General features: G+C 47.6%; 2 protein-coding genes across 2 annotated transcripts; one reads left to right on the top strand and one right to left on the bottom strand.

Annotated features, from left to right (window-relative positions):
* Positions 1–2420: 2420 nt before the first annotated feature.
* On the bottom strand, positions 2421–20111 carry LOC135384344 (putative nuclease HARBI1). The gene is made up of 3 exons (XM_064613550.1): positions 19569–20111; positions 19249–19323; positions 2421–2513 (listed from the first exon to the last, which is right to left on the bottom strand). The coding sequence occupies exons 1-3, from the start codon at positions 20109–20111 to the stop codon at positions 2421–2423; spliced, it is 711 nt and encodes a 236-aa protein (XP_064469620.1).
* Positions 20112–23290: 3179 nt separating this feature from the next.
* On the top strand, positions 23291–26677 carry LOC135384345 (uncharacterized). The gene has a single exon (XM_064613551.1). The coding sequence runs from the start codon at positions 23291–23293 to the stop codon at positions 26675–26677; it is 3387 nt and encodes a 1128-aa protein (XP_064469621.1).
* The last annotated feature ends 917 nt before the right edge of the window (positions 26678–27594 follow it).

The raw sequence follows: 27594 nt of genomic DNA on the forward strand, positions 1-27594 counted from the left end.
GTCGCCTATGTCACACATCACGCGAAGAACACAACGGGCAAAAATCGCTGTACAAGCATGCTGCTAAGCAAGCGACCGTTGCAGAGTAAACGCATGATTCATCGTGGGAGCAGGAACGCACAAAATACAACTACAAGAGTTCCAAAATAACTTTCGTTAACACTAACGAACTTTACCAAAAATTGAAATATGATTATTTCTACTAATAAAGTTACTTTCTGATCGTTTTTATAACTTCATCTTGCAATCTTCATATTAACCTGTCCTGGCATTGAAACCGAAACTTCCCCCAAATATGTAAACTGGTCCAGTTCGCCCGGCGTCGGGAACTTGGCGCCCCCATCGCCCGGCAGCAGCCGCAGTAGCCCCCTCCTGCACTCACGGTTGGGTCGCCGCAGGAGGGAGACCCCCACGTATAGCTGTGCGTGGCTTTCCCGTGTCTGGGGAAAGGGGGATCCTGGCGGTTGAGTGGACCCGGAGGTTGTTTAGGACCCTTCGGGGCCCCTCCGGGAAAGCAACACACCGCTTTGGCCCCTGCTTCCCATAGTTGGGTGGTCCTGGAAGACCCGGCCAGGATTATTCAGCTAGTCGCCATCTCCCTTTTCATTACTTTCTCTTCCTTGGTCTCCTTCTTTCTCTCCTTTTCCTCTTTTCATCTTCTTTGGCGGCAAGGGCCAACCTTGGGCAGTCTTTCACTCTCCAGAAGCTGCACTAGGGTATAGTGCAGAGGCAAGTGTTAGCGTGTGGGACACGTTCCCTGGTTGGGCTCGATGGTGGGCGACACACCTGCTGCACCGAACCACATCTTCTTTTGTATGGATACTTCACGTTCAAAAAAACATGATCAGCGCCATAAGCGGCGCTGCACCGAAGCACCAGTAAGCTCATTCAGCCTGTCTCCAGAACCATGGTTTCCAAAATTTCTGGTACTCCATGCTGAAGATGAGACAAAGCCACTCACTAAGATATCACCTTTTGTCATTGCCAGAGAAATAGAGAAATTAATCGGAAGGACCTACAATGCAAAGAAACTGTCATCTGGGGACCTTCAAGTCGAGGTTCAAACCAGGGAGCAAAGCTCGGCCCTCCAAGCGGTCAAGAAAATTGGGGACATATCGGTGTCTATCGCAAAACACAGAAACCTCAATATTGTTAGAGGCGTGATCTCCGAAAGTGAGCTTCTCGAGTGCACCGATTCCGAGATTGAGGAAGGCCTGCTGGAAGAGGGTGTCGTGGCAGCAAAGCGAATAGTGATGCGTCGGGACGGCAAAGAAATCTCAACAAAGCACATTGTTCTATCCTTTCAACTACACAAGCTTCCTACAACCATCAAGGCTGGTTACCTCAACTGCCACGTGCGATCCTATGTCCCTAATCCGCGGCGTTGTTTCAAGTGTCAACGCTTCGGACACGGGTCTCAGGTCTGCCGTGGACAGGAAACATGTCCCAAATGCTCAGGTAGAGACCACACAGCAGAATCCTGCCAAAATGAAGTACGGTGTGCAAATTGTAAAGGTGATCATCCTGTCTACTCCAGGTCATGCCCCCGATGGAAAGATGAAAAAGAAATTCTTAGAATCAAGGCAGAACAAAATATATCGTACAAAGATGCAAAGGCACAAGCAGAGTTCAGGAAAAAGGGCACTTTCTCCGAAGTGGTGCGCAGGGGAGTGGCACCACAGAGGAGGTCTGTGGAGACCCAAACTGCTGGGCCTCCACCCCACACTCCCCCTCAGAGGGAGGGAGATACGGAAGTGTCTCCTTCTCCTTCTGGTCTAATTACTTCCTCTATGCCTGCAGCGGCCTCAGCTGAGGTTGCTTGCACGGCATCCGTCTGGGATGGATTGCTCAAAGATCCATCCCAAGTACCTGTTATTAACATGGAGCTCGACGACGAAGACCGTGCTTCACAAAAGTCGTCTTCGAGTCTCCCAGGCACTTTCTCGCAATCAAAAGAGAAACGCGAGAGATCGAGTGGTAGAGGCAGAGGCAACAGACCCACGGACCAGCAGAAACAGCCCCCACCAAGGGTGCTGCCTCCTTAAATGCACATAATGGTCAAAGTCTCTTTGTTTTTCTTAACCACAATCCTTTTCATGGGACAGGTCCTTCTACAATGGAACTGTCGAGGCCTCTTCACCAACATAGATGACATACATGACCTTCTTGAAAAGTATAAAGCTGTCTGTTTCTGTTTGCAAGAGACATACTTGAACAAGCAAAGTATTAACCCATTTCGAAGATATAATGTTTTTCGAAAGGATCGTACGGAAACCTCACGTTCATCTGAGGGTGTGGCTCTGATTACTCCGCAGTCCATTCCTTCCAATTCTGTTCCACTTGTTACAGACCTTGAGGCTGTAGCTGCACAAATATGCCTCGACAGGGTCATTACAGTGTGTTCATTGTACCTGCCCCCTTCAGTAGTAATCCACCAAAGGGACTTTGATCATCTTTGTGACCAGCTGCCTCAACCTTTCCTTATTCTTGGGGACCTGAATGCTCACAGCCCCCTGTGGGGCAGCAGAAGGTTAGACGTCAGAGGGAAAATGCTGGAAAGCGTTTTGATGTCAAGGTCAATTTGCTTGCTCAACACGGGACAAGCTACTTACGTTAATGCAGCGACACAAAGCTTTTCTTCTCTAGATATCTCGCTGTGCAGTCCCTCGCTGTTTAGCAGTTTAGACTGGGCAGTTGAACAAAACCCACGAGGGAGTGACCACTTTCCTGTTATCGTGAAATTGTGTGGTGCTACAAATACACTCACAACACGACCACCCCGGTGGAAACTAGCTCAGGCTGACTGGAGCTTATTCCAAAGGGAAGTCAAACTCCAGTCCTCTTCTTTCCAACACATGTCAGTCGAAGAGGCAAACACTTTAGTTACAAGCACAATCATAGATGCCGCCAAACAATCTATTCCACAGACATTGGGTCGGCTCCCCAAGCGTCCGAAACCTTGGTGGACTGACGATTGCGCAAAGACTAGAAAGGAACAGAATCGTGCCTGGGGTACCTTTCGTAGATACCCCACATCACAGAATCTTCTTGCCTTCAAAAAAGCACGTGCCAAAGCAAGGTGGACACGAAAGCAAGCAAAAAGGTCTTCTTGGCACAACTTTGTTTCTTCTTTAACACATGGAACCCCATCAAAGAAAGTATGGGATAGGCTTCGGAAAATTAAAGGAGACTACCAGAGTTTTTCCATTCCCCTCCTTCAAGTCAATGGTGTTCCATGTCAGAGTTTAGACGAACAGGCGGACCTCCTAGGTGAACATTTCCAAAATGTTTCCAGTTCTGCACATTACAGCAAAACGTTCCTGTCTGTAAAGAACCGTGCAGAAAAGCAAGTTATTTCAACTGTGGGTGGTGAAAATTATCCATACAACCAGCCGTTCACTATGGTAGAGCTCCAGCGAGCAATGTCCTCAGTGAAGGTCAGTGCTCCTGGTCCAGACAGGGTCACCTATTCCATGATCACCCACTTATCAGAGGAATCCAAAGGGTGTCTTCTAAACTTCTTCAACAAAGTCTGGGATAAGGGGCAGATGCCAACAGCATGGAAGGTAGCAACTGTAATTCCACTTCTCAAACCTGGCAAAGAAGCGTCAAATCCCACCAGCTACAGGCCCATTGCCCTCACCAGCTGTTTGGGAAAAACATTCGAAAGAATGGTGAACAACCGACTAGTGTATTATCTTGAATGCAATAACTGTCTTGATAAGTACCAATGTGGATTCCGAGCTGCACGTTCAACGACAGACCATCTTGTTCGTTTGGAGACCACAATCCGAGAAGCGTTTGTCAGGCGGAGTCACTGTGCCTCTGTATTCTTCGATTTAGAAAAGGCATATGATACCGCTTGGAGGTATGGGATCATCCAGGATCTATACCTTTTAGGGGTACGAGGCCGGCTTTTACGCTGTATCATTAACTTTCTCCAAGATCGAACTTTCAGGGTCCAACTGGGCAGCACTCTATCACAACCATTTCTTCAGGAGAATGGAGTTCCTCAGGGCTCCGTGCTCAGTGTGACATTATTCATTGTGAAAATGAACTCCATAGCCACTGCAATTCCTCCGTCTATATCGTATTCGTTGTACGTTGATGACATTCAAATTTCATACTCTTCTGCAAATTTGGCAACTTGTGAGAGGCAACTACAACTGGCGATAAACAGACTGGTTAAATGGGCAGACCAGAACGGATTCAAGTTCTCCTCAGAAAAGACTATCAGTGTTCTGTTCACGAGAAAAAAGGGACTATTTCCGAACCCTACACTTTACATGAATGGTGAGCACATTGCTGTCCGAGAAGAACACAAATTTCTGGGAGTGGTATTTGATAGAAAGCTTACGTTTTTGCCGCACATCAAGCAACTAAAAGCAAAATGCATAAAGTCTTTAAGTCTCATGAAAGTTATCGCTCACAAGTCTTGGGGAGCAGACAGAACAACCCTCCACAAAATATATGCATCAGTAATTCGGTCGAAGATGGACTATGGTTGTGTTGTTTACAGTTCTGCTCGTACATCAGTCCTCAGGGTAATTGACCCAGTACACCATCAGGGCCTCCGGTTAGCACTTGGAGCTTTCCGCACCTCTCCAGTGGAAAGTTTGTACGTCGAGTCTAATGAGTGGTCTCTGGACAGACGACGGTCTTACCTTACTATTCTTTATAGTCTTAAAGTCAAAAGCCATTGTCAGAATCCCGCCATGCTTTGTGTCCAAGGCACACGGCTTCAGCGACTATTTGTAAACAGACCATCAGTAGTACGGCCTTTTAGCATGCGAGCCTTGCAGTATCAAGAGTTTTATAACTTTTTGTATCAGGACTCCTGGATCCTAGAACAGGGTGACGAATGTGCTCCTTGGCAATCACAGCCACAGTTCAACTACTCCTTAACTAAGTACAATAAAAAGGATACGTCGCCCCTAGCCCTTCAGCAAGAGTTCTTCGAAGTAAAACATTCCTTTGGTGACCACTCTGAAATATACACAGATGGGTCACGGACTGCTGACAGCGTTTCCTGCGCCATGGTATCTGCAGCGGTGACGCGGTCACACCGTTTAAATCCAGCAGCATCCATTTTTACTGCTGAAGTATATGCACTCATCTTGGCGCTTAATTTCATATTGCAAACGCATGTTAAATCTGGAGTAATTTACACAGACTCTCTTAGCTCTCTGCATGTTCTGAGTAGTCTGCAGCGGGCTAAGAACCTTTTAGTCCATAGAGCACGTTCTTTGGCCAGTAGGATAATAAACAGAGGTTATAACTTAACATTTTGCTGGGTGCCCAGTCACGTTGGTATCCCAGGAAATGAACTTGCAGACCGAGCCGCAGCAACAGCTCTTTCATCAGAAATTAGCCCATTCGACATCCCTTTCCATGACTTCAGACGTACATTAAAGAAGGCCATTAACGCAAAATGGCAGCAGTTTTGGCATGAACAAGCTCTGAACAAGCTTCATCTCATAAAACCACACGTAGGGCATAAAGTACATACAATTCAACAACGTCTCCAGGAGGTGCTGAGACACAGGCTCAGAATTGGGCACACATATTTATCGCACGGCCACCTACTTCGAGGAGAGGAGCCACCGTGGTGCACCAATTGTAACGAGCAACTCTCCATCCTTCACATTCTCATCACGTGCCCACAACACGAACCTTATCGCCAGCGCTACTTCACTGAATGCTACAAGCATTTTACACCTCTTCACCCAGCCCCCGCAGGGGGCACCGGCTTCGGCTGGTGTTTGGTGAGTGGCGCCACCACGGACCCCAGCCCCCAGTCCTAAGGTGTTATCCGTACCGTGCCGAGGGGATGCAAGGTGAAGGGTCAGAAACCTTGAACGGTGGCGGTCGGGGTCTTGGTCAAGCTCCGGCCGATGGGTTTTCCTTAAAACTCCGGGACCTTCCCACATGTATGAATGTGAAGTGTGGGTGACCAATGGGAACATTCATTTTCTTACACCCCATATGGTTAAAAATTCTATTTCTTCCTCGATCGCGGGCGGCAAGCGCCCGCGGACCGAAGTCTTCAAACAGGCGTTCGACGCCTTTCAAGCAAAATACGTTGTCATTAGCAGTGCAAGCACTGATAATGAACAGAACACTCCACTTGGAAAAATGTCACCGTTTTTCATTGAGAAGGCGGTGGCATCGCTGTCAAAAAATGTGACTGAAATTAAGCGCCTCAGATCAGGTGACTTATTGCTTAAATGTACCTCGGAAGCCGACTGTGAGCAAATTTTGAACACACAGCAGATGCTCGGTATCAAAATATCATCAACTTTACATAGGACTCTGAATACCTCCCGTGGTGTTGTGTCGTTAGCTGAACTCATTGATGTTCCGTCAGAAGAGATTCTTGAAAATCTGAAAAGCCAAAAAGTGATCGACGTAAGAAAAATTAAAATCAGGAAGAACAATGAGTACATAACGACACGCAACACAATCCTCACATTTGACTGCCCGACTTTACCAGAAAGGCTGAAGGTAGGGTATCTGACCGCAGAGGTGCGGCCATATATCCCTAATCCACTCAGATGCTTCAAGTGTAACCGTTTTGGCCATCCTTCCGATACTTGCAGAGGTTCTGCATGCTGTGCCCGCTGCAGCAAGCAGGACCACAACTCTAAGGAGTGCAGAGGGCCGGATCATTGCGTCAACTGCGCAGGTGACCACCCTTCATACTCTAGGTCTTGTCCAAAGTGGAAGTTTGAGAAAGAGGTTATGCACATCAAAGTTACACAGAAACTAAGTTATCCAGAAGCAAGGAAGAAGGCATCTCCCTTCCTGTTCCAGAAATCCTTTTCATCTGTCGTTAAAGAGAAACCAAAGATGATTTCATGTGCAACGCAGACAGAAAAGTCAACACAAAGTGAAGAAACACATACACCTCTTTCTCAAACACCACCTCCCGTAACAGTAACAAAAGTTTCGCAATCCTCTTCTGTGGCGTCATTTTCACAGACGCCGCCGTCATCATCGCAAACTGTGGAGGCAAGCTCCATGGAATGCGATGATGACACGAGCTCGCAAGGCTCATTCACGAGCGTGAGCTCACAATCTCAAAGGAAGCCTAAGGGAGATGTTTCACGAAGTGGCTCACTTCCTGATATATCTCCAAAAGAACTAGCGGCTGCTCGGAAGAAAACTCCGAGACAGCCAATAATGGCCCCAAAGAAAAAATAATGAAACTTTCCTCAAACAGTACACTGTTCTTCATAGTGCAGACATGTCTTGTACACATCTCCCTAATTTTCTCTATTATGGCGATCCTTCAGTGGAATTGTCGAGGGCTGCTCTCCAATTTTGACGATGTCAATGATCTTTCGGACAGGTACGATGCACTCTGTTTTGCATTGCAAGAGACCTATCTGAATCCACAACACACACAAACATTCCGGCGATGGAACCTGTTCCGAAAAGATCGAGTAGGCGCAACACGTGCATCTGGTGGTGTTGCTATTCTCACATCAAAGACCATCCCTGCAAAACACCTTCCACTGAAAACAACACTTGAGGCAGTTGCTGTTCAGATATGTCTTCATGGGGTCCTAACCATATGTTCCTTATATCTACCGCCGTCAGGCCTGGTAGGACAAAAACAAATCGAAAGTCTGTTAGATGAGCTCCCACCACCCTTTCTTTTATTGGGAGATTTCAATGCCCATAACTACTTATGGGGCAGTACAAGGGCGGATAGTCGTGGCAAAATGTTAGAACGGCTATTACTCTCAAGGCCAGTGTGTCTACTCAATACTGGTACACCAACATATGTGAACGCTGCTACACAGACATTCTCTGCAATAGATCTCTCTCTGTGTAGCCCATCCATTTTCCAAATGCTAGACTGGGTAGTGGATGAAAATCCTCGTGGAAGTGACCACTTCCCAGTTACCTTAAAATTACACCTGCCCTCAAATACCCTTGCAACACGTCCACCTCGTTGGAAATTATCAGAGGCAGATTGGGGCATGTTTCAAAGAGAAGCCGATCTTTCACTGTCTTCTACTCAAGGTATGGCTGTTGAACAGATGAGCAACATGATTACAGACACGATCATAAGGGCAGCTACTAATTCCATTCCGCAAACATCCGGTCGTCTCCCCAAGTGCCCAAAGCCTTGGTGGACAAGTGATTGCGACGTAGCTCGTAAAGAACAAAACCGTGCATGGGGTACCTTTCGAAGGTACCCTACAACAACAAATTTAATTATATTTAAAAAAGCCAGGGCAAAAGCAAGGCGGATACGAAGAGAAGCAAAACGTGAATCCTGGAGAAATTTTGTATCCTCTTTAAGTACGAAGACTCCCACAAAAACTGTATGGGACAGACTCAGGAAAATCAAGGGCGAATATGCCAGTTTTACTGTCCCATTGTTACAAATAAATGGCACAACGTGTCAGAACATGGATGAACAGGCTAATGCTCTTGGTGAGCATTTTCAGGGGGTTTCGAGCTCCTTGCATTATAGTAGCGACTTCTTAAAAATCAAACAACAGAAGGAGAAACAGAATTTTCCTAGTGGAGCTTACGACAAGTATTCTTACAATATGCCTTTTACAATGATAGAATTGTTAAGGGCAATGTCATCATCAAAAATCACAGCGCCTGGACCAGATCGAATAACTTACTCCATGCTACAGCATTTGTCAAACACTTCTCTGGAAAGTCTTCTTGATTTCTTTAATACTGTATGGCAAAGGGGACATATCCCTTCTCGCTGGAAGGTTGCAACCGTTATCCCGCTTTTAAAACCAGGAAAAGATGCATCAAATCCATCAAGCTACAGGCCTGTAGCACTCACAAGTTGTCTCGGGAAGACTTTTGAGCGAATGGTGAATAACCGTCTCATACACTATCTTGAGGAAAATGAGTGCATTGACCAATATCAGTGCGGATTTCGGACAGGGTGTTCCACTACGGATCATCTTGTTCGTTTAGAAACATTCATACGCGAAGCCTTTGTACGAAAACAACATTGTGTGTCTGTTTTTTTCGACCTTGAAAAGGCCTATGATACCGCATGGCGATATGGAATCTTGCTTGATTTGCATTCATGTGGAATACGTGGTCGTATGTTCCACTGCATCGCCGACTTCCTTCAAGGAAGATCATTCAGGGTCCAACTCGGCACAACCCTTTCGCGTCCTTTTGTACAGGAGAATGGTGTTCCACAAGGATCTGTTTTGAGCGTTACTCTATTTATTCTTAAAATGAACACTATCGCTAAGGTTATACCCACTTCAGTCAAGTACTCGCTCTATGTTGATGATGTCCAAATATCTTATTCTTCCTGCAACCTAGCCATGTGCGAAAGACAGCTGCAGCTCACAATTAACAGGCTAACTAAATGGTCCAGTGAAAATGGCTTTAAATTCTCCCCAGACAAGACCGTATGTGTGCCATTCTCAAGAGTTCGAGGAATGTCTCCCGAGCCATCACTTAAAATGAACGGCAGTGATCTTGTTGTAGGGACAGAATGTAAATTTCTAGGTCTAGTCTTTGACAAAAAGCTTACCTTCCTTCCCCACATAAAAATATTGAAGGCTAAATGTGTGAAATCTTTGAACCTTTTAAAAGTTCTGTCTCACAGGTCTTGGGGGGCAGACAGAGAAACATTGTACAGGATCTACATGTCTACAGTTCGGTCCAGGCTGGACTACGGATGTGCAGTTTATGGATCGGCACGGCAATCTGTCCTAAAGTGCTTAGATCCTATACATCATCAGGGCTTGCGACTGGTCCTCGGAGCATTCCGAACGTCACCCGTTCAAAGCTTATACGTCGAATGCAATGAGTGGTCTCTAGCAAGGCGACGAGCTTATCTTAGTGTCATGTACGCACTGAAGATTCGTACTTATCCACAACATGCGGCTCTCTCATGCGTTACAAGGACGTCTTTTGAACAACTGTTCCTAAGCAAGTCTTCAGTCGTTCCTCCTTTTAGCATGCGAGTTTTACGAGAAGTTGAATTTTATGATTTTACCCACTACAACACTCCGCTTTTGCAATCTGGTGGGAGCCTGCCTCCATGGCAACCACCACCACATTCCAACTCTTCACTGACCAAGTACAGAAAAAGCGACACTTCCACGGCTGTGCTGCAGCAGGAGTTCGAGGGTTTAAGAGAAAGCTTTGGAAAGCATGTGGCGTTTTACACGGACGGATCGAAGACAAATGCTGGTGTATCTTGCGCCATGGTAACTGGGACAGTCACAATAACTCACCGTTTACACAAAGTCGTGTCGATATTCAGTGCAGAGGTTTATGCGATCATCATTACACTCAACTACATTTTACAATATTGCATTGTGTCATCAGTCATCTATACAGATTCCCTCAGCTCTTTGCAGGCAATATGTTCAGTCCAAAAAACAAAAAATTTTCTTGTGCAGCGAGCACGACGTCTAGCTAATACAATAACTAACAAGGGCTATCGTTTAACCCTTTGCTGGGTGCCAAGCCACGTGGGCATACAGGGTAACGAAAATGCGGATCGTGCAGCTGCAGCTGCACTTTCAGCTGACATAACAGTCTTTGATGTCCCTGTTCAAGACCTCAGGTTATTTTTGATGAATGCTATCAACATAAAATGGCAGCAGTTTTGGAGCACACAAGAGCAGAATAAGCTACACCTGGTGAAGCCTCAAACAGGAAATCGCTCACAAAGTCTTGAAAATAGGCTACAAGATGTCTTAAGATGCAGGTTAAGGGTTGGACACACATACATGACTCACGGGTTTTTGCTGCGTGGGGAGGACCCACCTGAGTGCGTGCGCTGCAGAGAGCCCCTTTCGGTCCAACACATTCTAATTACATGCCCATTACATGAAAGTTATCGTCAGCGTCACTTCACTGGATTTTATCGTTACTCTTTACCTCTTCATCCAGCTCTTTTGCTGGGTGATGAGGCTATTGTTCCTTTTACTGCGGTACATAATTTTTTAAAAAACATTGGGTATCTTAACAAACTGTGAATTTTACAGTGAGCTCTTTTCTTACCCTTTCATGTGTTTTTAAGCCACCACTAGCCAAGTTGTTTTAATATGAGCATTTCAATTTTTAACTGGGTTCATCACATTACCTTGATGTTTGGCGCATTATAGCCCTAGTAGCTTTTGCGCCAAAAAAACCCAAATCATCATCATCATCATCTTCACCCAGCACTCTTGTTGGGTGATGAGCTTGTCATTTCGTTTGATAATGTCGAGAACTTTTTTAGGGACATAGGCCTGCTTGGGAGCCTATAACTTCTTAGTTACTTTCTGCAAGAAAACTTTACAGACACTTCTTTTAATTACATCAGTATATTTTTAGGTTGAATTTCATTCACTTTATTCTTATAACTTAATTCATCTGTGTTCATAACCATGTTTGGCGCATTATGACCTTTGTAGTCGCTGCGCCAGAAAAATCCTAATCATCATCATCATCATGGTCCCGTTCGAACTGGCACCACCTCACTTCCAGTTGCTACCAGTCCAGTTCGAACTGGTACCAGTTCACTTTCCAGTTGCCACCATCCCAGCTTGAACTGGTTGCACACAGTGCCCACTTGCCACCAGCCCAGCTTAAACTGGTACCAGTTCACTTTCCAGTTGCCGCCAGCCCAGCTTGAACTGGTACCTGTTCACTTCCCAGTTGCTACCAGTCCAGTTTGAACTGGTACCACAAAGTGCCCAGTTGCCACCAGCCCAGCTTGAACTGGTACCAGTTTACTTTCCAGCTGCCACCAGTTTGGTACCAGTTGGTTCCAGTTGACCACCAGTTGGTGCGAACTGGGAACGAGCTGGTACCAGTTGACTTCCCAGCTCAAATTTTCGCCTGGGGAAGATGAGAACTTTTCTTCACGTGTGCTAAGTGAGACAAAAGAAATGTACAATGAAGATTGTACTAAAACAGCAAATCTACGTCGACTAAAATTTTATATATGTGGATGCACCACATGTAGTTTCCATCCAAAAGTAGGACTAGGCAAGGTTGTTTAGGTTGTTGGCATGTTGATGTGCTATACCGTTATAGCACGTTACCGTTATTGAAGATTTATTCAACACAACAAGACACTGAAAGCATGAGTAGAAAAAGGCAGTGCCAATGCAATGCGTGGAGAACCACATTAATCCCTGAGAAGGTAGGATCGGGAGAGCAATAAAGAGAAATGACAGTTGTGTCCGAGATAGGGGAACTCTGCAAATTTAGGACCATATGATGTGGTAACCTTGCATGGCTCACTCCAGCTGTGACATACTTTGAAAAATTCCAGTAGTGGGGCTTCAAAGACAATGAACTTCCCCTGTTTCACTGGGAATTCAAGTGTAGAGGATGCATCTCTAGAAAATTGATTAGCGTTCCTTAGTCTACCTCAACAGGAAGTATTCCTCTACCCTTCAAAGAATCTAGTAGTTCTCATCGGTTTCTCCTCCTACTGTTGACGTCATACTAATGTTCTGCACCTGTCCAAAGACCCAAAAAATGTCACAAAGTCTGCAACACGTAAAAGATCTAGTGCTTCCATCTGTGGGCCCGGCGTCGGGAACTTGGCGCCCCCATCGCCCGGCAGTAGCCGCAGTAGCCCCCTCCTGCACTCACGGTTGGGTTGCCGCAGGAGGGAGACCCCCACGTATAGCTGTGCGTGGCTTTCCCGTGTCTGGGGAGAGGGGGATCCTGGCGGTTGAGCGGACCCCGAGGTTGTTTAGGACCCTTCGGGGCCCCTCCGGGAAAGCAACACACCGCTTTGGCCCCTGCTTCCCATAGTCGGGTGGTCCTGGAAGGCCCGGCCAGGATTATTCAGCTAGTCGCCATCTCACCTTTCATTGCTTTTTCTTTCTCCACTCCCTTCACTATCTTCTTTTTCCTCTCTTCACCTTCTTTGGCGGCAAGGGTCAACCTTGGGCAGTTCTTTCAATCTCCGTTGATGCTGCACTTGGGTATAGTGCAGAAGGATGTGTTAGTGTGCAGAGCACGTTCCCTTGGTTGGGGTCGGTGGTGGCCGACACACCTACTGCACTGAATGTAAAACCAAAATATATGGATAACGAAAACTAAAAAAAAAAAAACTGATCGGCACCTGAAAAGGAGCCGCACCGAAAGGCTTACGCAGAATTTTCTTGACCATACCCCAGGTCCCTGGTTCCCCAAGTTTCTTGTCATTCAGTCAAATGAAGGCGGAAAATCACTGACAAAAATCTCCCCTTTTGCCGTGGCAAAGGAGCTGGAAAAACTCATAGGAAAATCATATAAGGCAAAAAAACTGAACACTGGGGACATCCAGGTTGAAGTTCAGAACTAACGACAAAGCACTGCATTGCAAACATTGAAAAACATTGGGGATGTTGCTGTAACTGTTACCACACATCGTACACTGAACATGACGAAGGGCGTGATCTCGGAGGACGAGCTGATCGAATGTACAGAGGCTGAGATTCAAGAGGGTTTGAGTGAGCAAGGCGTAATATGCGCAAAACGAATCACGATCAGAAGGGACGGCAAGGAAATTGCCACAAAACACATTATTCTGTCCTTCAAACTGCACACGATACCCACTAACATAAAGGCAGGTTACCTGAGTTGTAATGTCAGACCCTACGTGCCAAATCCGAGGCGTTGTTTCAAATGCCAGCGTTTTGGGCACAGCTCACTTGCGTGTCGCGGACATCTGACATGCCCAAAGTGCGCTGGCAAAGACCACACAGGAGAGTCTTGCAGTAATGAATACCGTTGTGCTAACTGCCAAGGTAACCATCCAGTATACTCAAGATCATGCCCACGCTGGAAAGATGAGAAAGAAGTAATCAGAATCAAAACAGAGCAGAATATTTCCTATAAAGCGGCTAGAACGCAACACGAATTTTAAAAAAAAGGCAGTTTCTCCGAAGTGGTGCGCAGGGGAGTGGCACCACAGAGGAAATCCGTGGAGACTCAAACCTGCTCGCAGGTTATTGAGCCTCCACCCCACACTCCCCAAGAGGAAGCTGGGGGCACTCAGGTGTCTCCTGCTGCAACGGAGGTCAGCCGTCCAACTGGCCAAAAAGAAGCAGTCACGGCTCCTTCTAAAGCCGATGGTCTGCAGTCGATTTGGGATGGAGGCGTGACAACCCCCACCCAAAAAAGCACTCAAAGCATGGAGGTTGATGATGACGACAGAATGTCGCAAAAGTCATCATCAAGCCTCCCTGAAATGCATCCAAGAGAAAAACGAGAAAAAGGCAGAGGAAGAGGAGTAAAGACAGGTGAACCACAGAAGCCACCCCCGCGAAGGGTCCAACCGCCTAAATGAAACAAGTGTTACTTAGTCGGCATAACCAAGTGCTGCGCTTCGTTTTCTTTCTTCTTGGAATAAGCGCGACTATGAACCACTTCCTCCAATGGAATTGCCGAGGTTTGTTTTCAAACTTAGATGACGTAAATGATCTTTTCGATACCTATAATGCAGCATGCTTTTGTCTACAGGAAACTTATTTGAATACTACCTCTCCAACTCCTTTACGTAGACACAACATATTCCGAAAGGATCGAAATGACACGAATCGTTCATCAGGAGGTGTGGCGATTGTCACCAACACACAGTTGGAGGCTGTAGCAGTGCAGGTGTGCCTGGACAGAGTAATCACTGTCTGCTCCGTTTATCTACCCCCAACAGCATCCATCACGCAAAACGACATAGAAGATCTATGTAGCCAACTTCAAAATCATTTCATTCTTTTAGGCGATTTTAACGCGCACAACCCACTCTGGGGTAGTACAAGGACCGACTGTCGGGGAAAGATGATAGAAAAGGTCTTGCTATCATCTTCCATCTGTCTTTTGAATACAGGGTCACCTACGTACGTACATTCCGCTACACAATCTTTCTCGGCATTAGATCTGTCTTTATGTAGTCCATCTCTTTTTGGAGTTTTAGAGTGGTCAGTAAAAGAAAATCCAATGGGAAGTGATCATTTTCCAGTGGTATTGAAGTATCTGCCTCAAGTAGGTATCTTAATGTGTCCCCCTAGATGGAAACTGGAACAAGCCGACTGGAAGACTTTTTCTGAGAAATGCGACCTGTCTTTAATCCCTGTTGATAGGGTGACAACTGACGAAGCAAACGATGTCATAACTAATGTCATCCTTGACGCAGCAACACAATGCATTCCTGAAACTTCTGGTCGCTTGCCTAAGCGACCAAAGCCCTGGTGGAACAAGGAGTGTCAAGAAACACGAAAATCTCAAAATCGTGCGTGGGGTAGATTTCGAAGATACCCCACCAGTGAAAACCTTGTTCTCTTTAAAAAGGCGAGAGCCAAAGCAAGGTGGACGCGCAAGCAAGCCAAGCGGTCCTCTTGGCAGAGCTTCGTTTCATCCCTGTCTTCCAATTTTCCTTCTAAACTTATTTGGGATCGCCTTCATAAGATCAGAGGTGTACACATGAACCGCGCTACCCCTCTTTTAGTAGTGAATGGTCAGCCATGTGAAAGCCTACAGGAACAAGCCGACGTTCTCGGTGAGCATTTTGAAAGCGTTTCCTCTTCCTGCAACTACACCAGTGAGTTCCTTAAATTAAAGAGTAGTGCAGAGAAGAGGAAAATTCCAATGCATTCTGGAGACAATCTTATGTATAATCAACCTTTCACGAAAATAGAGCTTCATCGTTCCTTAAAGTGTACAAAAGCAACTTCACCAGGCCCAGACAGGGTGATGTATTCTATGTTGAGTCATCTGTCTGATGCATCTAAAGAGGTTTTACTCAAGTTTTTAACCAAGTTTGGACCCAGTGTGCATTACCCTCAGCCTGGAAAATTTCAACTGTAATTCCTCTGTTAAAACCCGGAAAGGAACCTTCAAGCCCGTCCAGTTACCGACCAATCGCTCTCACGAGCTGCATTGGCAAAACGTTTGAGCGTATGGTCAATGCTCGACTCGTCCACTTCCTAGAGGAAAATAAGTGCCTTTCAGAACTACAGTGTGGTTTTCGCGTTGGACGTTCCACAACAGACCACCTCGTTCGAGTGGAAACAATGATTCGTGAAGCGTTCGTCCGAAGACAACACTGCCTGTCAGTATTTTTTTATCTTGAAAGGGCATATGACACCACTTGGCGGTATGGCATTCTACAAGATCTATACTCTTTCGGAATCAAGGGGCGCCTTCTTAGGTGTATAACAAACTTCCTTCAAAGCAGGACATTCCGAGTACGGCTTGGAATGATACTATCCCGTCCTTTCATCCAAGCAAACGGGGTGCCGCAGGGATCTGTCCTTAGCGTCACTCTGTTTCTCGTGAAAATCAACTCAGTAGCTAGCATAATTCCACCTTCCATGTCTTATTCATTGTACGTGGATGACATTCAGATTTCCTTCTCTTCCACGAATCTAGCAACATGTGAGCGACAGGTGCAGCTAGCTTTAAATAAACTTACCAAATGGTCTCTCGAGAATGGGTTCAAGTTCTCACATGACAAAACCGTATGTGTTCACTTCTCGAGGGTCAGAGGGCTGTTTCCTTCACCTACTCTTAAGCTGAACAGACAGGACCTTGCTGTTAGGGGTGAACACAAATTTCTTGGGGTCATCTTTGATAGCAAGCTCACTTTCTTACCCCACATCAAGAGCCTTAAAACAAAATGCATGAAGTCACTTAACCTGTTGAAGGTGCTGTCCCACAAATCTTGGGGAGCAGATCGTGACACCCTGCACAGGGTTTATGTGTCCACAGTGCTGTCTAGAATGGACTATGGATGTGTTGTTTTTGGGTCTGCGCGGAAATCTGTCCTGAAGATTTTAGACCCAGTACATCATCAGGGACTGCGTTTGATAACTGGTGCTTTCCGCACGTCGCCAGTGGAAAGCCTCTATGTCGAGAGCAACGAATGGTCACTCGAAAGAAGGAGGTTTTACTTATCTGTTTCGTACTCCTTGAGGGTAAGAGGTTATCCCAATAACCCAGTTATTACCTGCATTGGAGGCACGCGCTTCAAACAGCTGTTTCTTAATAAGCCCAGCGTTGTTCCCCCATTTAGCATGCGTGTTCTTCAGGGATGTGAGGATTACAGTTTCCCATATAATGATTTCACCATAGTAGAGGCTAGTCCTCGGGTCCCGCCATGGCAATCACCTCCATGTTTCAGTAGCTCCCTGACTATGTTTAAGAAACAGAACACACCACCTGTTGTGCTCCAGCAGGAGTTCGAGTCCCTTAAAGAAAGTCTTGGGCAACACAGAGCTTTTTACACTGACGGTTCCAAAACACGCACCTCAGTCTCATGCGCAATGGTAACCAATGGACTCACACAGTCATATCGTCTACCTCACGTGCTCTCCGTTTTTAATGCCGAAGTATACGGAATAATCCTCGCACTGAACTGCATCTCAGAAAGTCACACCAAGTCGTCAGTCATTTACACAGATTCTCTGAGCTCTTTTCAAGCAATAGGCAACATAGTGATGTCCAAAAACCTCCTTGTGCAGAAGGCACAGTGCCTTGCTGGTAAAGTAATTAAAAAGGGTCTCTCTTTAACATTCTGCTGGGTACCCAGTCATGTGGGTATTCCCGGGAATGAACTTGCTGATGCGGCTGCTACAGGTGCTCTTTGATCTGAGGTGAATCCATTTGCTGTACCGTCCCAAGACCTCCGACCTACACTTATGAGGGCCATAAATAGCAGATGGCAGCAGCACTGGGATACACTACACACCAACAAACTTCACCTGGCTAAGCCCACCATTGTTAAACTGACACAGATTTTTAACAGTCGTCTTCATGAAGTTGTTTCTGCCAGGTTGAGAATTGGGCACACTCATTTGACCCACAGTCAGCTCCCCTGCAATGAAGAGGCTCCACATTGCACTCGATGCGACGAGATAAAGTCTGTCCTCCACATGCTTATTACATGTCCATCACATGAAACATACAGACTTCACCATTTCCATGAGCTCTACACATACCACACACCTCTACATCCATCCCTTTTGCTGGGGGATGAGGCTCTTCTGCCATTTGAACGGGTGTTTAGTTTCTTTGAAGACGTTGGTGTTTTAAACGCATTGTAGTTTTAGCTTCATGTCCTTTTATTCTCTAACTGTACAGTTTTATCTTAGCTGAATCGCTATACTTTTAACAGTACTTTCCTTATCATTGTCTTGGCGCATTATGGCCTTCGTTGCTTATGCGCCAAGAAAACCTGAATCATCATCATCACCATCTGTGGACTTTGCATACCTGTTTTCAGCTATTTCTGCCATGTCAACTTGAGTGCCTGGATCACACACACACGAAGCAGTCTGGTGCCACTTCAACACTGGAAGGCCCCTAAAATTAAATTTGTTGATGTTGACAATGTTCAGCACGGGACAAGTAGGATAACATAAGTTAAATAGAATACGTCATCGCTATATTATAATTTATACATGTGTGACACCTGTACATACCTAAGACGTTGTGTTGAACTCATCACCTCGGTGAAGCAAAATCACTGATTACTGAACTGCAGTTTGCTTCGGACCTTCTTCGCAATTCGCCTTCTACGGCATCTTCGTATTCATCGGCAGCAAAATGAGCTCAGCACACACGACACGACTGATGTATCTAATAGCCGAGTGCTTCGAACCACATTCGTTTTCGCGCACTGTCCTGAGGAATCTTGTGCTAGAACACGCCCGTCGTCGAAGATGAACGAAGATGATTTTTGCATCCCGGAACACCAAAACCACACCAGGCGTATGTAGGTCTCTCTAATACGTGACACAGAAGCCACAGACATGTCATTCACTTCCATTTTCCTTTTAATTGTGTATACAATTTTTTAAAGGATGTCGGTTGCATCAAGTACCTTTAAACTAAATTTTAACTGAATTCCCCTTTTTAAATAGATAACATTTTATCATTGTCTTGGCGCATAATAGCCCTAGTCGCTCATGCGCCAGAAAAACCTCACTCACTCACTCACTCACTCACTCACTTCCATTTTCTGCTTCGCGCGACCAACACGACCACCCACGAAGTAGACAATAAACGCGATAACACACAGACGTCCTTGCAGATGGCGCGGCGGATCGTAGCTCGTAGCGGCGAAGTAGCTGAATGCTTTATTAATGCTTTATCAATGCTTTATCAATGTAGAAACTATGGAAGTGAGCGTTATTTTTGAAATGGCGTTTGGCTGTAAGATAATGCGTGTCAGCTTTGTTCTCTACAAAATTAACTCTCACGTGGTAAGGGTTGACCAATCCCATCACACCATTGACCATCACACACCAGCTGGAAGTGAGAGACAAACCCAGTTGCACCAAGACCATATGGTTGATGCGTATTGACATCAGCTTCTGGAACCTGTCAACCAAAGTGGAGAGGTTTTACATGTGTGCAGTTTTGCCACCACTGTGCCCCGGCCTAGTATATGTATTAATTTTTAGAGCCATCGTGTACAGTGATATGTCACATGTACCTCTAGAGAACTGTACTGTACTGAACTGAAATACTTCTTGTTTTTCTGAGCACACAGCCGTGTTGCTAGCCATGCCGGTTCAGCACAACACTTGCATCTTTGAACACTGCTACTCTGCAGAGTAACCTACCTGCACATTTAAGGAATGGTACCCTTTCCTGTTCACATACATCTGTGCTGTCTGTCCGCTAGGGCTCTTAATCCGGACATGGGTGCCATCTATAACACCCAAGATCAATGGGAAGCCAAATCTTCTCTGGAATTTATTCTTTGCCTTTTCTTCCTCAACTAGGGAGAGGGGAAATTTTATGAAATTTGACCGCCTGCTGGCTAGGGCTACGGCAACTCTTTGGACGATCCCTGACTGTATGGGGTGACTGAATCGGTCCATGTCGGAGGCGTTGTACTGGTAGCAGCCCTTTGCGAAGAATCGCAATGCGCTAAGCACTTGCAGCTCCGGTGCGATCGCACAGTTCAATTCGCTCGCCTGCACATCAGGCCGCATAGTCTCGATAATGAACCGTACGGTGTCCTTCGAAAAGCGGTATCGGCGCTTGAAACCGGTACCGCTCCATATTCTAAATCGATCTAGACGGTCTCCGATAGTTCTCGTCCATGAGTAGCTTTCAAAATCGTCGAGCTGTCCGAGTTTGTTCAGTTCCCGCAGCTCCATCATAAATTCTCGATACTCGGCTTCGTAGCAGACGACAACGGTGCACGTTGCGTGAGCGCAACTTTAAACTTTGAGTAACGAAATCCCCCTATTTTTGCCGAAATACATATCTTTTTCTACTGTCACTAAATGTGTCTTTAGTACTGTTGGTTTTACGTTGATAATGTGCCATGCTAGACGACCATTGCATAGCAAACGACACCTGAGCGCGAAATGGCAGCGAAGCGAGTAAGGTAAGAAAACTGGGAGTTTTCCGACAAGCTTTATGTAGCAGAACTTGTGTTAGAGTATGTCCGCATTGTCGAGGACAAGTCTGAAACATACACACACTGAGAAAGAAAAACGATGCGTGGGAGGCCATAACCGAGCGCTTGAATGCCATGACCGCGTTTGCGCCCCGATCAGCAGACTCCATCAAGGGACAGTGGAAGCGCCTGAAATGGGCCGCAAAACAAAAAGTTCGAATGTATCGGAAGGAGCACTGCGGCACTGGCAGGGGCCCTGAAATTGAGCTGTTCGCGATAGACAAGGCCATTTGAGAGGCCCTGCCGCAAGAATTTCACAAAGACACGAACGACTACGACGACGATGCTGTTGTGGATTAAAGGAGGTCGATGTGGGTCTCGTGGTCACGGGCCTATATTCGCCATTTTGCTTTTCGGTTTTTGGTTCATTAAACCTTTTCCTCTCGGAAGCAGAGCGGGCGTCTCGTTCTTCCTTCACACATTTCAGGTGCCGAGACCCAGGAACGTAGGCCGCCTGTTCCTTCGCTTTCCCTTCGACTTGCCATGGAACGCTTGAAGCGTACAAGAGGTGGACTACGTGCACACTTGACGCGCACCATGACACGGCTCTCCGACCTGCTGGGGCAGCAGGACTCGTCCGTCGAAGAGGTTGAAGCTGCGTTGGACTATTTGGTGGCAAAACGGCAATCGCTCTACGACCTCCTCCTGTGCCATGGTATCCCGTTCATGTACTAGGATGCACCGCTTAAAGAGCATCACGTCCATCTTCACCGCTGAGGTTTATGCCATCATTTTAGCACTGAACTTTATTTTAGAAAGTAACATCGAATCATCTGTCATATATACAGATTCTCTTAGTGCTTTAGAATCCATATGTAATATCCAACCCCAGAAGAACCACCTTGTGCAGCGAGCTCAGTACATAGCCAGCAGGGTCGTAAACAGAGGTCTCTCTCTTATCATCTGTTGGGTGCCTAGCCACAGAGGGATAGCAGGCAACGAGCTTGCTGACAAAGCTGCCGCTGCTGCGCTCTCTGCTGATGTGACGCCATTTGATGTACCTTTTCAGGACTTGAAGCCCCATCTCAAGAAGACGATAAACAAAAGATGGCAGGAATATTGGGACACACAGATACGCAATAAACTTCACCTGGTTAAAAATAACATAGGACACCCTATACAGAGCTTGGAAAAGAGAGCACATGAAGTAACCCGTACACGGTTAAGACTCGGTCACACTCACCTCACCCATAGTTTCCTTCTTCACAGAGAGGAGCCACCTGAGTGCACGCACTGTGGGGAACTCCTTTCTGTCCTACACATCCTTATTTCTTGTGCATCGTATGAACCCCTTCGCCATCGTCACTTCCAGGAGTTTTATAGAAATCACCTACCGCTCCACCCAACCCTACTGCTGGGTGATGACGCTCTTTTACCGTTTAGTAGAGTTTATAATTTTATTAGAGACAGTGGTTTTTTAAGCGCCTTGTAATTTTAACGATATTTTCTGAAAACACAGTATACTTGAGCTAATTTGTATCATGCAATGGTTGTAACCTTATCATTTCATTTTTAACTAGTGACATTTTTAACAATGTTTTGGCGCATTATAGCATCCGTTGCTGCTGCGCCATTAAAATACCAATCATCATCATCTACGACCTCGATAGCAGCATTGCCCAGGAAACCCCCGAAGATCAGCTGGGAGCGGAACTTGACAGTGCGCTCCAGTACGAGGAAGGTCTCGAGGGAATGATCACAAGGGCACGTCGTAGGCTTCGCCAGCAGCAGAATGTTGCACCTTTGGATCAACAGCGTCCTGCGGGGCAAAAATCCCTCGCTCTCCCTAAGCTTCAGATACCCAAGTTTTCGGGAAAATTACAGGAATGGCAACAATTCTGGCAGCATTTTGATGCCACCATCCACTCCAACCAAGCACTGGCTCCGGTCGAGAAGTTTAAGTACTTGGTCTCCTACCTCACTGACGACGCGAAGCGATCCATCGAAAGCATCAGGATCAGTGGCGACAACTACGACTCTGCGGTCACTCTGCTCACACACAGGTACGGTAGACCGGAACTCCTTACGGCGGAGCACATCGACCATTTTCTTGCTCTTCGTCCCAGGTGCGGCAAATCCGGACATTTTTCACGGGTTTGCCGATCTGCGGCTGGGTTGTCTTGTGCGAAGTGCCACGGACATCACCTTTCCATATTGTGTGACATTCAAAGACGTCCGGAGGCTCAGCATTGTTCGACCACTCTCCCCGCGACTGCAGACATGGAGGCACCGCGCGAAGTGTTGGACGACGTCGTCTCACAGACTGTCATGTCTTCATCACCCTCGAACGTGCATGCAAAATCTGGAATGGCACGCCTTCAGACAGTCTCGGTTTGGGCAGAAGGACCTGCAGGCAAGAAGCGAATTCGGCTGCTTCTTGACACGGGTAGTCAACAAACGTTTATACGTCGCAATCTGTTGAAGGAGCTAGGGTGCCAAATCACTGGTGAGGAGGAAGTGTTCTCTTTCGCACGTACGCGCCACCCCAGAAGATTCCACTGCGAACGGGTGCAAGTCCGCCTCGAAGCCATCTCGGATCCGCGGTCGTTCATCGAGCTTGAAGCCCTCGGCATTTCTGAACTATGCCGCGTGTCTACGCCAGCCTTGGACGACGTAACCATGAGCCTTCTCTCGCTGCGAGGCCTTGAAGTGGCCGATACGAGCTGCACCACGGACATCGCTCTGCTGGTGGGTTCCGATTACTATTGGAAGCTGGTCACCGGCCGAGTGGAACGTCTCCCTGGCGATCTTGTTGCGGTGGAGACCATTTTCGGATGGGTCGTTCAATGAGTCCAGCTGTCACCCAGTCGAACGCTGTCCACCGTGGTATCAGTCCTCTCCCTTTCCTGCGAGGAACAAGAATTCTTCGACCACATGGACCCTTCGGAAGCGTGGCGATTGGATGCCCTTGGCATAAGCGATCCGGTTCCTGATCCCGACGATGACTTTGCGGCCGCCTACTTTACAAGCCATGTACGGCAATGTGACGGTCGCTACGTCGTCCCGCTAATGGTTAAACCAGAACTAGGGCTCCCTGCTTGCGCCAATAACAGGAATACGGCTCTACAGCGCCTCCTCTCGCAACTACGTCGGTTTCGTTTCGACCCAGAATTGCTGTCTCAGTATGACAAGGTCATACGTGAGTATTTTGACGAAGGTCATGCTGAGAAGGTAATGGGGATCACCAGCCGCCAAGAAAACGTTTATTACATGCCCCATCACGCGGTTGTGCGACAAGAGGCGATCACCACGAAACTCAGCGTTGTATATGATGCGTCGTCCCACTTGCCAGGTCAGCAATCGTTGAATACTCTCCTGATGAAAGGGCCGAAGCTAAACGCAGATCTGCTCCATCTTCTGTTGCAGTTCCGCTGCAGCTCCACGGTTTTAACCGCCGACATCAGGAAGGCATACCTGCAAATCATCATTCGCCCCGAAGACAGAGATTTCCTTCGCTTTCTGTGGGTAAAGGATGTACGGCAGGCATCCAACGACAGCAATCTCGAACTTGTCGAGTGGCGGATGACTAGAGTCCCTTTCGGAGCTACTTCGAGTCCATTTTTGCTAGCAGCAACGCTGCAACACCACTTTGAGGTAGTTTGCTCGGATTATCCCAACACCGTATCCCGCATCCGGACGGGGTTTCATGTCGACGATCTGGTCGTCGGCTGCACGTCAGGCGGTGATGCGTTGCAGGTATACCAAGAAACGGTAGAAATACTGAAATCCGCTGGAATGGATATTCGCAAGTGGACCTCAAACTCTCCGGTTCTGCGGGAGAGGTTTCTCATGGACGGCACGCCCTATGACAATGCCTCCGACGGCGACCCCATCGTCAAGGTTCTCGGCCTATATTGGGATCGCAGCACGGACGGTCTTCTTCTCAACACGACTCGAGCAGCAGACTTCGCCGTCGCACACCCTGCCACGAAGCGCACTGTCCTGAAAGCATTTTCACTTGTGTATGACCCCTTGGGGTACATCGCACCTGTCATTATATCTGCGAGAATTCTGTTTCAAGACCTGTGGCACAATGGCCTATCGTGGGACCAACCAGTTAGCGAATCAGACAACGTAATCTGGGAGAAGTGGAAGGTCAGCCTGGGAGAATTGAACCTGCTCAGACTCCCGCGCTGCGCTCTCCCTGAAGATAACTCACCCGTCGATGTGCACTGTTTCGCAGATGCCAGTCCGAAAGCCTATGGCACTGCCATACACTTGCGGAGTCTTTCTCCCAACGGCTCTCTTCTGGTCCATTTGCTCATAGCACGGGCTCGTCTGGCACCATTAAAACAGGTGTCGTTGCCTCGTCTCGAGCTCCTCGCCTGCCTCTTGGCTACACGTCTCTACCGTCACGTTTCCGCGATGAAGACTCTCAGTCAAGTGCCAGTACATTTTTGGACAGATTCCACCATCGCTCTTCAGTGGATTCATGGATCTGGCAGCAAAACCCAGCAATTTGTTCAGTCTCGAATAACCGAAATCTTGTCTTCATCGCGCGCTGATCAATGGTTCCACTGCAGCGGTAGTGACAACCCCGCGGATTTGCTCACTCGGGGCGTATCCGCTACCACTCTGAAGTGCTGCAGATTGTGGTGGACAGGTCCCGGCTGGCTCTCGTCGTCGTTTGGCACCTTCGTGAGTACAGAAAACCAGCTTTGCCAACCAGGGACTCGATTAACCGATGACAGAGCCTCTCCAGCAAGTGAATGTCCAGCTGTGCTCAAACATGACTTCGTTTTGGCAGTCGTCGCAATTGAAGAATGGATGGAGATCACGGACTACGGGACGTCATCCAGGCTCCTTCGGGTCACCGCCTGGATGCTGAGATTTGCGAACAACGTTAGATCTGCGAGACCATCCGTGTCTGGTCCACTCACACTTGAGGAAATCACGCATGTTGAGAACTTTTGGATCCGTCGCGTGCAGGCTGAGGCTTTCCCCCATGAGGTTGCCGCTCTCAGCAAAGGAAACGTCGTCAAACCATCATCGTCCCTACATGCGTTCCAACTGTTTTTGGACGCCAACGGCATCATGCGCGTCGGCGGCCGTCTTCATCAACTGAACGTGGTCGACGCCATAAAGCACCCCATTCTTCTGCCATCGAAGCATCACTTTACGCATCTCGTAATACTCGACGTTCACCGACAAGCCCTGCACGCCGGAGTACAAGATACTATCACCCAAGTCAGGAACCGATTTTGGGTCCTCCGGGCACGCCAGACGGTTCGTCGCGTCCTACACTCCTGCCTCAGCTGCCGCCGGCAGCGCGCCGAACTCGCAAGCGTTCCAACGGCCCCCCTCCCCCGCGAGAGAATCACACAGGCCAACCCTTTCTCGGTAGTTGGTCTGGATTTCGCAGGGCCGCTGTTCATCACGAACGCCGCATCAGGAAAAGCATACATCGTCCTTTTCTCGTGTGGCGTCACCCGAGCCATCCACCTAGAGCTCGCATCTTCTATGAACGCTGTAGACTTTCTACTGGCCTTCCGTCGCTTCGTTTCAAGACGTGGTGTGCCCACCCTGGTCTATTCAGACAACGCCCGAACGTTTCACACGTGCGCAGCCATCTTGTCTGCGCCCACCACAGCTGAAGTACAAGATTTTGCAACTCAGCACCGTATACAGTGGCGGTTCATCGTCGAGCGAGCACCTTGGTGGGGCGGATGGTGGGAACGCCTCATCGGCACCGTGAAGGCTGCTCTAAGGCGATGTCTCGGTAGAAGCCGCCTTACTTTCGAGCAACTAACTACAGCCCTATGCGATGTGGAAGCTCTCGTAAATTCCCGCCCGTTAACCCACGTCGCATCTGATGTCGAGGAACTCGTACCCCTCACGCCAAGCCACTTTCTGATAGGCAAACGAGCCATCTCTCTACCGGGCGAACACGCTGCCATCTCACAGCCTGACGCGGAGGACCTCCGGCACAACTTCAGAGAAATGCTGAAGGCGAAGGAACTCTTCTGGAAGCGCTGGAGATACGAGTACCTTCTGCAGCTGAGGTCTGCCCACGTGACTGCGTCTCCTACCCAAAGTCGTTTCAAGAAAGGGGATGTGGTGGTGCTTCAGGAAGATAATGTCCGTCCCCCTTTTTGGAAGCTCGGACGCATAGCGAAGTTAATACGAGGGAGAGATGGGTTAGTGCGGGCATGCTCAGTACGTCTCGCAAGCGGCACTACCGTAACCCGTCCAGTTCAAAGGCTTTGCCGTTTGGAAGCAGACGTCTCGTCACCCGCGGCCGGGGATGATGTTGCGGATTAAAGGAGGTCGATGTGGGTCTCGTGGTCACGGGCCTATATTCGCCATTTTTCTTTTCGGTTTTTGGTTCATTAAACCTTTTCCTCTCGGAAGCAGAGCGTTCTTCCTTCGTTCCTTCGTTCTTCCTTCGTTCTTCCTTCCTCGCGTTCTTCCTTCGTTCTTCCTTCACAGATGCAACTGCGGCAGAATCTGAACCATAAGATAATGCACAAGGACAGCGTTCCTTCACAAAATAACGTTTCTTTTTCTCTTGCTTTTTTTTTTCCTGCAGACGAGCCTCAGACGTGGCAGGAGAAACCCAGGAAGGTCCCAGGTTTGTAAACAGTTTTGTCATCACAGGAGGCGGTACCTACTGCAAGGGTGTGATTGCTGCGCTGACTGCGCATTTTTGCGCCGCACACGAGGTCCTGCTACATTGTGCTACAAAAAGCCGATTGTTGAATTTTCTGCGCCATTGTGCGCCCACTCCGATTTCTTTCATCATTTTGAACAACAAAATGCAAAAACAAAGTGGTATTCGCTTGTACTGGCTTATTTACGGCAGACAGCTAACACAACTGCCGTGGTACCAGCCAGTTCAAGCCATGCTGAGCCATCTAACTCATCCAATCAGAGTCGAGCGCTCTGCCATGCGTTGTGGTCACACGGCTGCGGTTGTGCTTGTGGCATGTGGTAACGTATTGGCTTACTCAAACTCAACGACGAAACTCAAAGGAAATCAACTCGTAGAGGAGTTCATTGTGACGTTACTTTCCTGATATTACGGCCGAACACGAGGCGAGGGTACGCGTCGTACATCTCTGTCAGGCTTTCTGGGGAGATATTCTCGTCAAAAGTAATCGAGCTCGATTACTTTACGTCACGAACTGCTGAGCAGAGCGAACAGAACACGCAGCGGCCATAGGCTCCCCTTATTTATC

Source organism: Ornithodoros turicata, chromosome 2, assembly GCF_037126465.1.
Source record: "Ornithodoros turicata isolate Travis chromosome 2, ASM3712646v1, whole genome shotgun sequence".
Lineage (NCBI taxonomy): Eukaryota > Metazoa > Arthropoda > Arachnida > Ixodida > Argasidae > Ornithodoros > Ornithodoros turicata.

What these genes read in the sequence shown, in the direction of transcription:
- LOC135384344 (XM_064613550.1), bottom strand. Translation starts at nt 20,111, where the DNA reads ATGGAGCTGCGGGAACTGAACAAACTCGGACAGCTCGACGATTTTGAA. An exon ending in ACCATTCCTTAAATGTGCAG is followed by an intron (nt 19,324 to 19,568) that starts GTAGGTTACTCT and finishes TTTGGTTGACAG; the next exon opens with GTTCCAGAAGCTGATGTCAA. An exon ending in TTGTCTCTCACTTCCAGCTG is followed by an intron (nt 2,514 to 19,248) that starts GTGTGTGATGGT and finishes GCTGCCCCACAG; the next exon opens with GGGGCTGTGAGCATTCAGGT.
- LOC135384345 (XM_064613551.1), top strand. Translation starts at nt 23,291, where the DNA reads ATGGACCCTTCGGAAGCGTGGCGATTGGATGCCCTTGGCATAAGCGAT.